The sequence below is a fragment of the Aricia agestis genome, chromosome Z, assembly GCF_905147365.1.
Source record: "Aricia agestis chromosome Z, ilAriAges1.1, whole genome shotgun sequence".
Lineage (NCBI taxonomy): Eukaryota > Metazoa > Arthropoda > Insecta > Lepidoptera > Lycaenidae > Aricia > Aricia agestis.
Genome location: NC_056428.1, coordinates 39,555,165 through 39,571,286, shown reverse-complemented (window position 1 = coordinate 39,571,286; position 16,122 = coordinate 39,555,165). Strand labels below are relative to the sequence as shown.

Genomic DNA, 16,122 nt, shown 5'->3' with positions numbered 1-16,122 from the left:
TGCTTCGATACGTATAAAGAGAAATAATTAGGGCTCGCTTCTCTCGCCCTAGTATATATTTACGCCTATTGTTCTATTATATAACACAATCATTTTTATTTATATAACGCGAGTCCTCAAGGCTCGGCTTTTAGCTAGTAAAAAAATTTTACTTGCTTGTACTGTCAATACTGAAAAAAGTTTAAATTTTCAACAGCTCGTGAACAAATCGGCCAAGAGCGAGTCGGACTCGCGCACGAAGGGTTCCGTACCGTTAAAGAGCGAAAGTAGAGGAAAAATTGTGTTTTTTGTATCGGAGCAGCGCTTAATTATTTATTTTATTTTTATTTTATTATTAAATATTTAATTGCACATAATATAATTGAAAATTTTGTGAAAATTTCAAGTGTCTACGTCATGTTGCCATTATGGATTACGAGCCAAAAAAGTCAATAAATCGGCCAAGTGCGAGTTTGACTCGCGCACGTAGGGTTCCGTACCACATTAGTGCAAAAATATGCTGAAAATTGTGTGTTTTGTATGGGATTAATTATTTCATTTATTTAAATTTTATCATAAATTATTAAAGTACAATTAAAACTGAGTATTTCGTGAAGATTTCAAGTGCTTATATTTTATTGCCATTTTAATTATTGATATCGAGCAAAAATAGCAAATAAATCACGTTTGTTGTATGGGAGCCCCCCTCAAATATTTAATTTATTTTGTTTTTATTATTTTTTTGTTATAGTGGCAACAGATATTATATACACAATCTGTAAAAATTGTTGTGTTCTTGAGATACAGCCTGGAGACAGACAGACAGACGGACAAACAGACGGACAGACCTCGAAGTCATAGGGTCAGTAATAGGGTCCCGTTTTTACCCTTTGGATACGGAACCCTAAAAATCACATTTGTTGTATGAGAGCCCCTCTTAAATATTATTAAATTTATTTTGTTTTTAGTATTTGTTGTTATAGCGGCACCATACACAACCTGTGAAAATTTCAGAAGTCTAGATATAGCGGTTCTTGAGATACAGCCTGGAGACAGACAGACGAACAAGACAGACAGACATCGAAGTCTCAGTAATAGGGTCCCATTTTACCCTTTGGGTACGGAACCCTTAAAAGTTTCTCTGAGTTGTTCCTTGCGACTTTATACGCGCAAATCTCGCAAATACCGTATGTGACCTTTCCAGTGGGTTACTATCACCTACTACATGGGCTACTATATCAAGGGAAATAGGAATTAATTATTATTATTTATGTCGATTTTATATTGATAATAATATTATGATTGAATGATAAAGTACTCTTGTTCTCGGCAATATTGTACGGAACCCTTTTGTTATATTCTCTGACTCCCACTAACCCGGTTTTATTAAAAAGTTTGACATGCTTTCATAAAGAGGGCCACGAAATGCGGAAACCTTAATTTGGGAACTGCATTTACGTAGTTACATTAACAAATTAATTAAAAGATATTCTACAGAAAGCTTTTTGTATGTAATTATGGAATGAGACCGGCTAAAGCAGATAGTTCGCCTGTTTACAAGCGTCCAAGGTACGTAGCCGTCTACTTAGGTCTTAGATTGCTTTCATTGCAAAGTTAGATAATAATGTAAGTTGTAACATACATTCTTCATAAATCATAGCAAATACACATCTTATTCGGATAAACTACAAGAGCTTATTATATAATTGGTTATCTTAATTTGGTTAAGGGTTACTTAAGTCGTAAGTAACAATATTTAAATCGACATGCCATTAGGGATGACTAAAAAGTAAAACCCTATCCTATCTGGTATTATGGCCTTAGAACCATCCGGTTTTTATACCTCCAAAACCTTTTGTGCCATGTATCTGAGGCAAGTGGTAAGCCTCCGCGGTCCAGTGGTTCGGAGCGCGGTTCTTGACCCGAAAGTCGTGGGTTCGAATCTTCAGTTGGAAACGTGTTATTTCAACGTTTAGTAAGGACAATGCAGGCTGATCACCTGATCGTCTGACAAGCAAGTTGATCCATGCGTCGGATGGGCATGTAAAAAGTCGGTCCTGCGCCAGTCTCTCGCCAGTCGTGTCGGTCGTCCCACTGCTGGGCTTAATGAAAGTAAAATAAATATATGGTGCTCTTGTGTACTGCGTACACACTTGCACACAATAAAATTACCCCTGCCTAACTGGCCTGGTTTCAATAAAACCGGCCACCGTCACTGAAACAGGGGTGGAGGTATATTATCTGGTAAGCCTTATTCCACGCCGGTTTTCTATAAGACCGTGCATTCGGCCTCATTAATGGCGCCGCTATAAAACAGTTTATATAAATTCAGTGTACAGAATGCATTCATTTGAGTCCCATTGTTTATAATCGCATTATGCTATTGAAAGGAAATGTGGGTTGGAGCGTTTAAGGGTTGAGATACATAACAAAATATTATGCTTGTATCTAATTAACTAAACCCGTAGCTAATAAATATGTAGTAAATCGGTTAAATGAGAACAAAAACAGCTAAAAAGTGACTGCTCAAGAGAGGAAGAGAGAATGAAAAGCTAAGCACACGAAAGTGCTGATGATTGTAGCCAAGAGCACTTTGAAACAAAAACAGGACGTCGCTACATAGGTCTACAAGTTCCGTTTGGCTCGTGTATCGTGATTATCTTTTGAAGTTGACACCTGTTTCAGACTCCTGTCATTAGGATCAAAAGTATAATTTTAATTTTGCATGTGATCCAAATAACAATTGTCATTGATATTATTTTGTTTCAATTGTTTCGCTACTACCAACTTGCTTGTTTGGCAATGTCAACCAAGAATCAAGATCCTTGCTTGTTTGATGACAACGTCATTCAAGTTCCTGGTATATGACATTGTCATTAAAGTTCCTTGTTTAACAATGTCACCCGAGATCCTTGTACGAATATCCGTCTTGACTCTTGAGTCTTGACAATGTCAACAGTTATAGCTCTAGCACGGCCACCAGTAGAAATGCGAAAGTATAGACAAACTGTGGACATAAACTAAAGGTGCCGTTCCGATCTTTACCGCGGCCAATCGCGACCGAAAAAGTCAATTAAAATGCTACTTTATGGCAGACTATATGTCATAGAGTAGGATATTATTTGAATTTTTAGGACTAGAGTCTGTCATAAAGTGGCATTTTAATTGAATTTTTCAGAACGAAAAGAGATCGGAACCGCCACCTTGAGTTTATCTCCACTTATCTATGTCTATACTTTCGCATTTCTACTGGTAGCCGTGCTAGGGCTACAGGAATCAGGATACATAAAGGCCTTGTAGCCTGTAGGACTGTTAATTCCACAACAGAAATTGATAAAAGCGCAGACCCTTTTCTGTCAACCCTAAAAGTGTTTTAATATTTTACACTGCATCGCAATTAAACACAGTGTCATGTCTGATTGAAACAAAACCGCCATCAATTCATCCTTATTCATTCACAAATCACAGTACTTTCATCAATAGCCATAATTATATTGAAAGAGAAATAATTGTGGAGTGATTTCTGCATAATGATGCTTATTTGTGAGTTTAGTTTTAAATTGGAATAAGTTCTATTGAATGCGAATTGTATACCGCTGTGCGATTTTCTTTCTGTAAATTATATTATGATTTTAATGTTTATTTTTCATTGTTTATTGCTTTCTACAGCCTGTCGACAAGATTATATTATGTCTGCGGCATTGCTATTTTGTTACATATTTTATTTATCATAAATCTATTGATTATCATAAATTATGTATCATGTGTTATACGAATATTATAGTTATAATATAAGCATGTCTGTCTGTTAGAATCGCTTTGCAATATTTGATATACACGCTTTGATTCCCGGGAAAAGAAATGTCGGTGCAACGAATTTGCGGGCAACACCAGTTTCTCGTAAATCTTCCTCATGATTTTCAATAATTCCAAACTCTTTTATATCAAGTTAATACATGGGTATATAGTTTGGAAAAGTGCTATAATATCTAAGGGCACATAATGCGAACTAACATCGCATCGCAAATATTTGCGACAAAATTCGTATTAAAAATTACATTATGATGCGATGCCAATTCGCAGTTTTGTGAGGGAGCCCTAAGGGCCAGCCACAACACTGCGTTGCGGCGTCGCGTCGTATCGGAAAAACAACATCGCACAGAAATGCGATGCGATGTCGCAACGCAAAAATTTCATGTAGTATATATAGCACTCTTTACATCGAAAATTTTCACGATGCGTTCTGCGGCGTCGTAGATTTATACGATGCGACGCAAACGCAGTGTTATGGCCTGGCCCTATAGAGGGTTCACACCACTTCCGACTATGTCCTTGCTAAATACCTTAAGGAATTGTTTTGCAGGTACCTTTTTGATAACGGAAATATATTTAATACTTCTATACATAATACATATTTGGATTTTTATTATATGAAACACATACCCATGATGTAACATGACTCAGGAACATTGAAAAAAGTCTGTTCCCGCAACCCGCAATCCCCGGCTTGAGCCACCATACGCTCAACCACTGAGCCACAGAGGTGGTTTAAATATTAATATCCTGTACAGTGTACATTTTACCTCATTTCGTGGATCCATGACTAATATGTGTCCGATAAGGGCCAACTTTTTATTGATTCGTGAAAGTAAGGAAAAGAAAGTGCGTTACTCGTAATGTTGCTATGCGATTGTGATCTATATGATGGGTGCGTTTGATACAATTTCCGATGTGAGACCGGGCGAATTACGGATTGCCTTTAAAATTAATTGGCTGGCTTTTAAGCATTATTGCTCGCGATTTTGTACTTAATTATCTGACTTCCAAAAAGGAGGAGGTTCTATGTTCGACTGGATATTTTTTGGTTATTTACTTTACTAAGGTTTTATTCAGACATTTTATGTGTGACATTAAGTAGTATAATGTTGCGAGCCCCATTGAAAGCTTATGGGTGCTCTTTATACGGGGAATTCACACAGGTGACTAAAGCCCTACAACTTAAGCCACAAATCGACCGTCTAAATGGCAAAAAATTGCCATCGTTTTGCCATTTAGACGGTCGATTGAAGCCGTGCGGTTGCATGTCTCACTCCCGGGCATCGTGTGCCTGCCCCATAATTGGATGAACCGATTTTGATAAATTTTTATCAGTTCGCTCACGTGTTTCAATCATGCTGCGGCCTGCGAATGAATTGTTTTGTAACTTTAAATATCCATGCTAATATTATTATGACCGCGAAAGTGAGTCTGCATATCTGTTTTTTTCGTTTGTCTGTCTGCTACCTTTTTATGCTGTCGCTAAAACGAGAAATGACAAAGGAAAAATTTCATTCTTTAAAAATGTACGATTACCATATTGTGGTAAACAAACGACGCAACGAAGTTACGTGCAACGTCTCTATCTAATATAGATTTACATATCAGCATCCCAAAAATATTTTTATAACACCCCTATTTTTTGTTGGGGATTATAAAATCCATTTAGATTGAATAGGACTGCTGTGCTATGCTTATACTGTCAATTGTACATAATATGTTTCATGAGTGCTTTCCTTTTAATCTCGTGTGAAATGGGGGACTCCCCTTCGCTTGTGATTGCCTAATTGAATTTTCTCCTAGTCTACGTATCTATTACGTCTCTTAATAACAAAAATATTAACACAGTGAATAATAACTATTAGAGCTCGCCCAATGGTCGAAATTGAACCTTAGTTTTAACGACATTAGGACTACTACGTTTAATTTGTAAAAAAATATTTACTTTATCATATTTTTTTTCAACTCTCGTCTTTGTGACTCAGCTGATTTCAGACTGGCCGTGTAAGCATTGTCTAATAGTATCTATGATTCAATAAAATAAAAAAAACTATAATCCATTTTTAATTTGTCAACTTGTCAACAGACTTCAATCATAAATAAAAGAGTATAATTCGTATGTATAGGTTTGTTACTCAAAAATATGTCATCTTCTTTTGTGTGCGTATTGTAGTGGGTGTAATGTTTTATTTGTTAAAAAAATGTATGATAAAAGCATAATTTCAAATAATATTAGCTTGATGCACTCCTTCACCATATAAACTATAACTGTGCAAAATTTCATTCACCTACCGCACTTTTCGTCAAAAGGGATACAAAGTTTTTCGCTTGCGTATTAATATATATAGATAGATTCAAGGTCTCCTATCCTTATCTGACATGTGACGTTACCAATATGCTAGACAGAGAGAAGCAGACCTCGTATATAGTTGTTAGCTGCGTAATCTTTATAATTATTAGTAAGGGGTTAAATTATTGTACTTCACACTTCATACTATTAATACCTAAATATTTTATTATTAATACCATAAATGCGAATGTCCGTTTGAATGTTACCTTTTCATGTCCAAACCGCTGAACCGATTTTAATGAAATTTGGAATGTAGGATAATTTTTATCCCGGCTGCCGCACTATAGAGTATAGAGTATAGACTATTACTTATTATAGTTCGCGGCTTGAAAATGGCTGGTTTATAGTCTTCTACTCTATAGTCTATACTATAGAACATAATGTTACGTGCTAGGGTTCGAAGGATTTGGAGAGAAAGACCTGCTGACTCTCTTGAAGACTTTATTCACTAAGTCTAGGTCACACAAGCACACACTAGGTCACAATACTTAGCACTAAGACCAAACACTAATCACTAGGTCCAATCACTAAGCACTATCACTGTCCTAGGTCGTAGCCAAGTCGAAGTTTCACTGGTTCACTCACTATTGATCACTTGTTGTCACTCCGAAATCGCCTTGATGATCGCTCGAACCGAACTGAACCACGGCCCGTCCTCCTGCGACTATTTATGTGGCGAGACGAATTCCAGAAAGTTCCCGATTCACGTAAACAAGTATGGGAACTTTCTAGGAGGCTCGAGCATGTACAACCTAGCGCCATCTAGTTTCGAGCAGGGGATTTATGTGTAGTGTGTCGCCTGATTAGTTTCACTGGTTTGTCGCTAGATGACACTACGTGTCCGTATACCATGTACCGTAACAATAATATACTAGAACAAATCTGTAAAGCTTTTAGTTTGTTTGCGAAGTTTGCGAGAGCTATGATACTTTTTGTGTTTTGTCACGCTTTCACACCTTAGGTAATGAATCGATTACGTGAATTTACGTGTCTTGCAATTTAGTATAATTCTACGCACCTTTGAAGAGTAATCACACGATGCAGTAGTCAATAAAATATATTATATAATATTTAATATTATATATCATACACGTTTCGTATTCGAGGTCCGCTTTTGTCTGTCATGTGACTTTTCCAGTGTGCCAGATAAAACAACAAGCAGACTTAGGGCCTGTTTCACCACTTTCTGGTAAAGTGCCTTATTCAGCTTTATCAGGAAGTGGTGAAAGAGGCCCTTATTATAATTTTTATGCGCTCAGTAAATATTTTTTTACCGGCGAAAGCCGAAAAACACAACTCACACAATAAAAAATGTATATACCTAGCCAAAATTAAATTAAAGTTTATGTCATTGTAATCACAGCTCTTTCACATCTAAGTCGGCCAAGATTTTCAGGTCTAAAGTACCGATCAGTTTAAAATTGACAACGTTTCATACAAACTTTCATCCCCTATTTTATCCCCTTGGGGGTGGAATTGATCAAAATCCTTTCTTAGCGGATGCCTACGTCATAATATCTACTTGCATGCCAAATTTTAGCCCGATCCGTCCAGTGGTTTGGGCTGTGCATTGATAGATAACTGTGTCAGTCACCTTTGAGTTACATAATATAATACTGTTTCTTTGCCATTTAAAGTGTTTCGCCCGTATTTATTTTATTGAAGTGACTAAATAAGTATGACACCATGGCAACGTCCATCGCTATCCCGTCGCACAAACAATGGTCGCCGTCAGTCTCAAGTTGTAATCATTTACTTTTATTTATTCAACAAATGCACTTATAAATGTAGTAATAAGTACCCAGTAGCCGATTCTCAGACCCACTTAATATGCATATAAAATTTGGTTAAAACCAGTAAGGCCGTGTCGGAGGAGTACGCGGCCTAACATTGTGACACGAGAATTTTATATATAAGATTTAGATATACTCTCCATTATTGTGTTTCTGCATTTGTCGAAGTCTTATTCTAGACTAATATGAAACCATCAGTCGGTTATTCAATCCGACGCACCATTTAATTAATTTTCAGATACGATTGCTATGAAATTGATAATTTTGAGAGTAGTGTGCAATTTATAAAAATAGGGTCATTGACAAGTCGTTACCTAAATCTCGTCCCAATTAAATAGACAAAATAAAAGAAGATTAGGATTAGGTTTTCATTATGAAAAACTTAGGGCGGTAGTCAAGTCGTCTCCTAAAACTCGTCCAACGAAAATAATAGATTTAATATAATCAAGCCGAGATGAAAAAAGCGATAAAAATGGCTTGAATTCTCAAACCGGAAGGGTGTGTTCGCCGCTCAACTAACCTAGTTTTTCACAAATTTTCAATTTTAAGCTACCTGCCGTAAATCTGTAAGCTCTTGTTATAAACTTAAATCTTTTCGGAATATTAAACATAGCCTATAGGTCTAGAGGAATATTTTAGCAAGTCTAGAATAGACAGAGATAATGTTATCTTATATCTTTAAACGAGAAATTCTGTGTATATATATATTATTGAAATCTCGGAATCGGCTCCGGCTCATGAAATTTAGTATAAAGAGGGTTTCGGGGGCGATAAATCGATCTAGCTAGGAATCATTTTTAGAAAATGTCATTGTCATCGAATACCGAGCAAAGCTCGGTCATATAGCTAGTAAGCCCTAAAACGTGAAGTTTTGAAATAATTAAAGCTCTTGCTTTGCGTACTTTTCAAGTGAAAGTTTTAATTTAATTAATCCGCATTGAAACGTCTGCATAAGGTTTAGATTAAGTGTTGGGATTTTATATTTAACACTTTGTACGCATACGGTTAACGTTAAAGTAAAGGTGCCGGTTGGCAGCGGACGACATGAAGCAAACGCAGACGACGTGTCGCAGCGACTCTACTGGTTTGTGTGTATTTCTAAGAGATGACACTTATTCATAGAAATACATAGAATACTTAGTAGTGTCGCGACTCGCGACACCTCGTTTTTTTTTTATGAAAGAAGGGGACAAACGAGCAAACGGGTCACCTGGTGGAAAGCAACTTCCGTCGCCCATGGACACTCGCAGCATCAGAAGGGAATAGGGTAATAGGGGAGGGTAGGGATGGGAAGGGAAGGGAGTAGGGGAGGATAGGGAAGGGAATTGGGCCTCCGGTAAACTCTCTCACTCGGCGAAACACAGCGCAAGCGCTGTTTCACGCCAGTTTTCTGTGAGAACGTGGTATTTCTCCGGTCGAGCCGGCCCATTCGTGCCGAAGCATGGCTCTCCCAACTCCTCTTGTAACTTAACCATATTGTAAGGCGTATTTGTAAATGAGCTACTCAAAACTGAAGCTTATTTACAATACGCGAGATACATATTGAATTGACAAAATTTCCGCCCGCAGTGTTGCTATAATGCGAGCAGAGGGCGCCACTAGCACATACAGTAAAAATCTGACCAAAATCTGACATGTTGCAGACGCCATATAGAATATTGACAATATAATGTCCAATTTTGGATGGCTGCATGAGGGTGTTTGATATTCTATTTGCCACCGGACCAGGTGTAGCGGCACCTGGTGACCTGACGATGTAGCTGTCGTGTGTCAACTGTCACGATAATATGCCTATTTCACACATGACAGCTATATCGTGACATATGACAGCAGTTTGACTAGATAGATAGGCTGCATAGCGGCACCAGGAGGTAAATAAAATTTGAAACACCCTCAATGTTACAGTATTCTTCGTAAACGTTAAAGTGAAGTTTTAACGCTTTCCACTTGGTCAGGTCATTGCCACGCAATTGACAGTCTATAAGTACTTTATAGGAGAGCTAACCACTCGATAACTTGTGTGTAAACAAGTCCTAATGCCCGTTCAATGGCATAGATTTTATATAAACAAAGACTCCGATAAAAAGCTATAGGTGTAGAAATAATTATTTTTCACAGTATTTGCGTTAAATTAAGAAGAGTACACGTATAAAGTATATTGAATATTAGCGAAAACATGAAAAGGCTGATACATATTATGCCCAAACATGTTTTCATATTTTTTTATAGATAAAATGAAATAAGTGGAAATTGTGAAGTGGAGCCTACTGCATAGTAACAGCTTGGAGTGATCATTACCATGGAGATAATATTTAATCCCTATTTATCCTCTTACGGTGTTAAATATTATACGAATAATATTATGAATCCTCTTTTCCCTTGGTAACGGCATCACGCAAGAATAGCTGTATCGATTTGATGAATTTTTGTTCTTATCTTACACCACGGAGAAGGAAATAGGCTACTTTGACGCAGGAAAAAACCTGTTCGTTTGTTTATACGCACAAAATGTTATAGAATAATGATTTAGTTATAAGGATAACCCAGTAATATGAGGACTATATTTTAAATCAATTACATGAAAGGCGAATCGCGATCTGAAACTGAAAATCTGTTTACGAGATTTTAGAGAGTCAGATCACGAATATATCTATGCACAATAATTAATTAGCTACATTTAGGGGATTGTCATGTTCCCTGTGACACCCCCTCCTCTCTGTTTCGGCGCGAAACTGCATTATTATCAATCGTTGTCAGATGCTAAGTATACACTTCAGCCCTATAAAGCATGATTGTATAAATCACAGCCTATAAGTGACGTCCGGCACTCAAGACCAATATAACTAATGACTTTCGCGGCTCCTCTGATACTGGCCTTCTTAAGACATACTTAAGACCAGACAGTAAACCTACGTAGTTTGAGTCTCAGAAAGAAGACGTAGGATGCCTATGTTTTCCCTAAAAATATATATGTAGATCTCCCGCGCAAGTCGCGATAAAAGCGCTTCGGCGTTATTATTTTCGGCGTATTATTTTTGGAGATTTTAAAATCTTATATTACTTATATAAAATTCTCGGGTCACAATGTTCGGCCGCGTATTACGCGTTCCTCCGAAACGACATTACTGATTTTAACCAAATTTTATATGCATATTCAGTGGGTCGGAGAATCGGCTACTGGGTACTTTTTATATTGATAAGTGCATTTGTTGAATAAATAATAGTAAATTATTACAACTCGAGACTGACGGCGACCATAGTTTGTGCGACTGCCATGGTGACATACTTATTTAGTCACTTCAATAAAATATTTAAAGTGAGGCGAAATACTTTATATGGCAAAGAAACGTTTGCCGGGACAGATAGTTATTTATAGGTACTATAAGGATTTTTACGCAGCCTACAACTTCCCAAGGCCTACTTTTCTTTGTCTTCAAAGACAGCGGACTTTGTAATAGTCAGAAGCTGAGTATACAAATTACAAGATATACAATTATACAATAATTAGAGGTATTAGAAACTTCAAATTGAACAATAAACGCTGAGTAATAAACTCGGAATAGTTGTCTGTATAGTTAAACAATTAAAACAAAGTTAGTCCTCTAATTAACTCGACGTGATTGTACTGAAGGTGCCTGTAGCATGCAGTTCGCATACTTTGTCTAGCTATGAACTATTTACTATGAGGAGGGTCGATGCGAACCGCCCGTTCGCATCGACTCGATCGATCGATCGATTTACGGCCATTCCCAATATTTGATCTACCTCTGGTTTTGCCCTACTAGAGATAGGAATAACTCACATTAGACATTAGAGACCTATATTTTACGTCAATTGTGAGTATCTATCTATCTACCTATCTCTAGTACGGCAAAACCAGAGATAGATCAAATATTGGGAACGGCCTTTAGATTGTCGCGCGATGTAGCAAGTCTTTCAAAGCTTAGATGCGAACGTTGTTATGCTGAGTTGCTACAAGAGATAGAGTCAAAACTGTTACTTAGGCTCAATTCACACCGGAATGGCAGAGGCGAGGCGAGCAGTTTCAGTGTCATATGATTTTAAACTTTATCGTCATTATTGTAATACATATATAATAGTATCGCTTGAGAAATCTACGGCTGCCTGTGGACGCTTGTGGCCTCTTGCGGCCGCCGGCGGCGGCGATTTCTCAAGCGATACTATGTATTACAATAATTAAGATAAAGTTTAAAATCATATGACACTGAAACTGCTCGCGTCGCCTCTGCCATTCCGGTGTGAATTGAGCCTTACTGTTACTATTTGTTATACCTACCGAGTAGTGACAAGACAGAGGCGAGACAGTGCTTTCGGTCAATTTGATTGGTCGAGACTCGAGAGCAATAGACAGTGCTACACTACTCGGTAAGTGTAATCAAGTCCTAAGACGTATGATGGGACGAGAGTCGAGACACTGAACTGCACAGATTTTTAACCGACTTCCAAAATAAGAGGGCATTCATCCGAATGTCCTCTTATTTTGGATATTCCCATCCGTGAATGCCAATAGCTACTATAGAGGTAGGTTTAGACTTTAGATCAATATGAAATGTTGTGCTACCCTTATCCTTACTATTTTTTTTTAATGAAATAAGGGGGCAAACGAGCAAACGGGTCACCTGATGGTAAGCAACTTCCGTCGCCCATGGATACTCGCAGCATCAGAAGAGCTGCAGGTGCGTTGCCGGCCTTTTAAGAGGAATAGGGTTATAGGGGAGGGTAGGGAAGGGAAGGAAATAGGGTAGGGGATTGGGCCTCCGGTAAACTCACTCACTCGGCGAAACACAGCGCTAGCGCTGTTTCACGCCGGTTTTCTGTGAGAACGTGGTATTTCTCCGGTCGAGCCGGCCCATTCGTGCCGAAGCATGGCTCTCCCACGTTTAAAATTATATAAATGCGCTATTTTTGCACTAATTTTATAAATGCGAAAGTGTGTCTGTCTGTTTACCTCACGCCCGAAACGCTGAACCGATTTTGCTGAATGCAGATACTTTGAGTCCCGGGAAAGGACAGTATACTTTTTATCCCAAAAAAAATGTACGGTTCCCCGCAATAAACTAATTTTGGCGCAACGGAGTTGCGGGCGTCATCTAGTGTTTTATAGTTTTAACTTTTGACCATAGTCGCCAGTTAGCATAGGCTCTGGAACTATAATGTCCCAGATAAGTGTACAGAAATACTTAGAGCCAACCCACACGTACCACAACCACACGACATCACAACGACAAAATGACGTCGAGCAGTGGTTACGTGTGAATGGTGTCGCTGCAGCTTTTTGTGGTTTGCGTTGTGGTACCGACAAAATGCCGACGTGGTTGCGTTTTCGCCAGTGGTTGCGATGTGGTTGTGATGTGGTTACGTACGAAAGTCAATGAAACGGAGGGGGAGAAGAGCGCGGGCGGTGTGCGCGCACTGTCGTTGCATCGACGCAACGTTGTGGTTGCGATGTAGTGGATGTGGTTGCGACGTGGTCGGCCGTGGTTGCGATGTTATCGGTATTTGACAAGTGGTCGACAACGACTGCAAAATGTGGTACGGGTGAATGGTCTACTTCATTTACAATACGAAATATACGCCCGACCACGTGGTGTGGTTGTCGTGTGGATGTGGTTGTCGTGTGGTTGTGGAACGTGTAAGTTGGCCCTTAGTCTAATATAAAACGTACTTTACAAATACTCTATTGACTGAAGTTTATTTACTGAGTACTGATTCATTTACTGTACGAGTATTGATAATATTTTTATTGCCATTGTTATAATCTGTTGCAACTTGCAACGATTTCTACTTCGATGAATTTGGAAATTCAATGAACTTTTTTCTGATTTATCTTAATTCCAAATTATATTATTTGACATTAGGATTTTTAGATTACTTTTTTATTTCTTTATATGATTCGTTACTCGTCGAATTTAAATCTGATAGTACATAAATATTATGACAGTGGATTCTATAAACGCCGAGGTAAAAAACTCTCTATAATTGTTAGAAAACTCTGCAGTAACCTACGAATAATAAAAGTAGCTTTTTAGTGTAATCGCAATTTACAGTAGAGAACATATTTTATATTATATCAAACACATCCTTTTGAACTCTGCCTGCTATAAACTTGAACGGTTAACCTGTGTTTCTGGAATTTTTAGTTATTGCTTAAATGTGTACGTACTTCATAGGACGAGTTTATGTAATAATAATACTCCCCACACCAGTCGGGGTGAGTTTCATTGAAACCAGGCCTGTTACGCAGGAGTAGTTTTATAGTGCCCATTGCCCAAGTGTGTGCGCAATACACAAGAGCACTCTCTCTTCCTTTCACTCTGATAACCAGTGGGACGGAAGACCGACACGGCTGGCGAGAGATCAGGCGCAGGACCGACTTTTTACATGCCCATTCGACGCATGGATTATCTTACTTGTCAGACAATCAGGTGATCAGCCTGCCTTGTCCTAACCAAACTTGGAAATAACATGTTTCCAACGCGGGATTTGAACCCAGGACCTCCGGAATCGAGAGCCGCGCTCTAAACACTAGACCGCGGAGGCGTTTAACGACTTTATGTACTAGGATTTTTGTACTTGTTGATTTATACTCGAGATTTTCTACTTGTTCCCGGTTAAAGTTAACCGTGGATTACATATGATATCTTTCTCGTTCCTTATATTAATGAAGGAGAAGGCATGATTTAACAAATAAACGGAACTTGTGCAAGTAGCCAAAAACGTGTCACTGGTTAGATATTAGTTACTTTTTGCTAATACATAATTTTGATAATGATGACGCCCGAACTCCTTTGCGCCGAAAGTCATTAATCGCGCGGTACATTTTTCCGTATAAAGAACTATCCTGTCCTTTTCCGGGACTCAGAGTTTCATCAAAAGCAATGAATAGGTAAAAATAATACAGACACGTATTTATAATAAATATGCATAGTAATATTATAATTTCGTATTTATAATATTACTATGCATACAAGTGTTGTGATGAACTTTCCTATATATTTATTTCCGAATTTCTATTGGAGTTTTCTGATCACAAAGAAACCTTTTTTAATGTTATATTATATTCAGAAAATTGTATTTATATTCACATCTCATGTTTACTACACGAACTATTTATCCTCCGAAAATAAAATCGTAACCGGTTTTTACATAATAGAATATAGAATTATTTATATCTAAATCAACGAGGAAAAAGCCTTTTCATTGTGAAAATCAAATATATCCATGATGTTTTTTCCGCAAAGAAAACAGTTAGCTCACAAAACACGTTGAAATAATGATGAAAAATATTGAAAAGAAACAAATGATTTACATCGAAATAATTATGCATTTTATATTATAAAATTAATCTGGTGTACATATTTTTGTACATTTCAATAAGTATTGTGTATTTTTGAAAATATATGATAAAATTAAACATGCTTACTTTCGGGTGGTTTAAACGAAATACACCTTTCTGGCGCTGCGGGCAAAACTCTACAATTTTGAGGGTCAAAGAAAAGTTTATGGTAGTCCGTTTTGCAACTTCTAATTATATTTTTTGTTTCAGTATTGGCTGTGTGTTGTCTCACTGCTTCTAAGCGGCATATTCTTCGCTGTTCTCAATCTGTATTGGAAAAAAGGTAATTATATTTACTTATTACAATAGGTTAAAAATATCATTAGAAAGAAGAAAATGTGTTGGCGTTATCGATAAAAAAACATGAATGGGAAAACGATTAACGAATAATACACTAAATGAGCCGTAAATACCGCACCTATGATTTAGGAGTGTTTGCTTGCATCTTATTAACTTCGAAAGTTCCTGCCAAATTCTGACGAGGTAAAAATGTAAAGAACATACATTTATATCAAGAAAAATTCAAGCGACACTAGATATTTAACGGCACATAATATTTGAAAATTTAGACATGAATAACAAATATCCATTATGGCAAGCCTATGTGTAAACCCTCCATCCTATTAAGTCGCAGGATGTATCCAGGGACACGGTTCCAGGAATTACTGCGGTATTGATTTTCGAACGTACCATATTGTGTACACAGGATGCAACAAAACTGATTGCTATAATACTTTACGGGTGTATGTGTTTCTGATATATAGTTCACTGTGAAAATGCAGCGCTGTAAGAGCAAAATTTTTTGTGATTTGTATGGGGCAAGCGCC

General features: G+C 37.6%; 1 protein-coding gene across 1 annotated transcript in view; it reads left to right on the top strand.

The window, feature by feature from the left end:
• LOC121739301 (transmembrane protein 198) overlaps positions 1–16,122 on the top strand; it is a 73,188-nt gene that overhangs the window by 40,724 nt on the left and 16,342 nt on the right. The window contains exon 5 of the mRNA XM_042131680.1: positions 15,506–15,578. Within this exon, the coding sequence (XP_041987614.1) occupies positions 15,506–15,578 (73 nt within the window). The remainder of the gene's footprint in view (positions 1–15,505; positions 15,579–16,122) is intronic.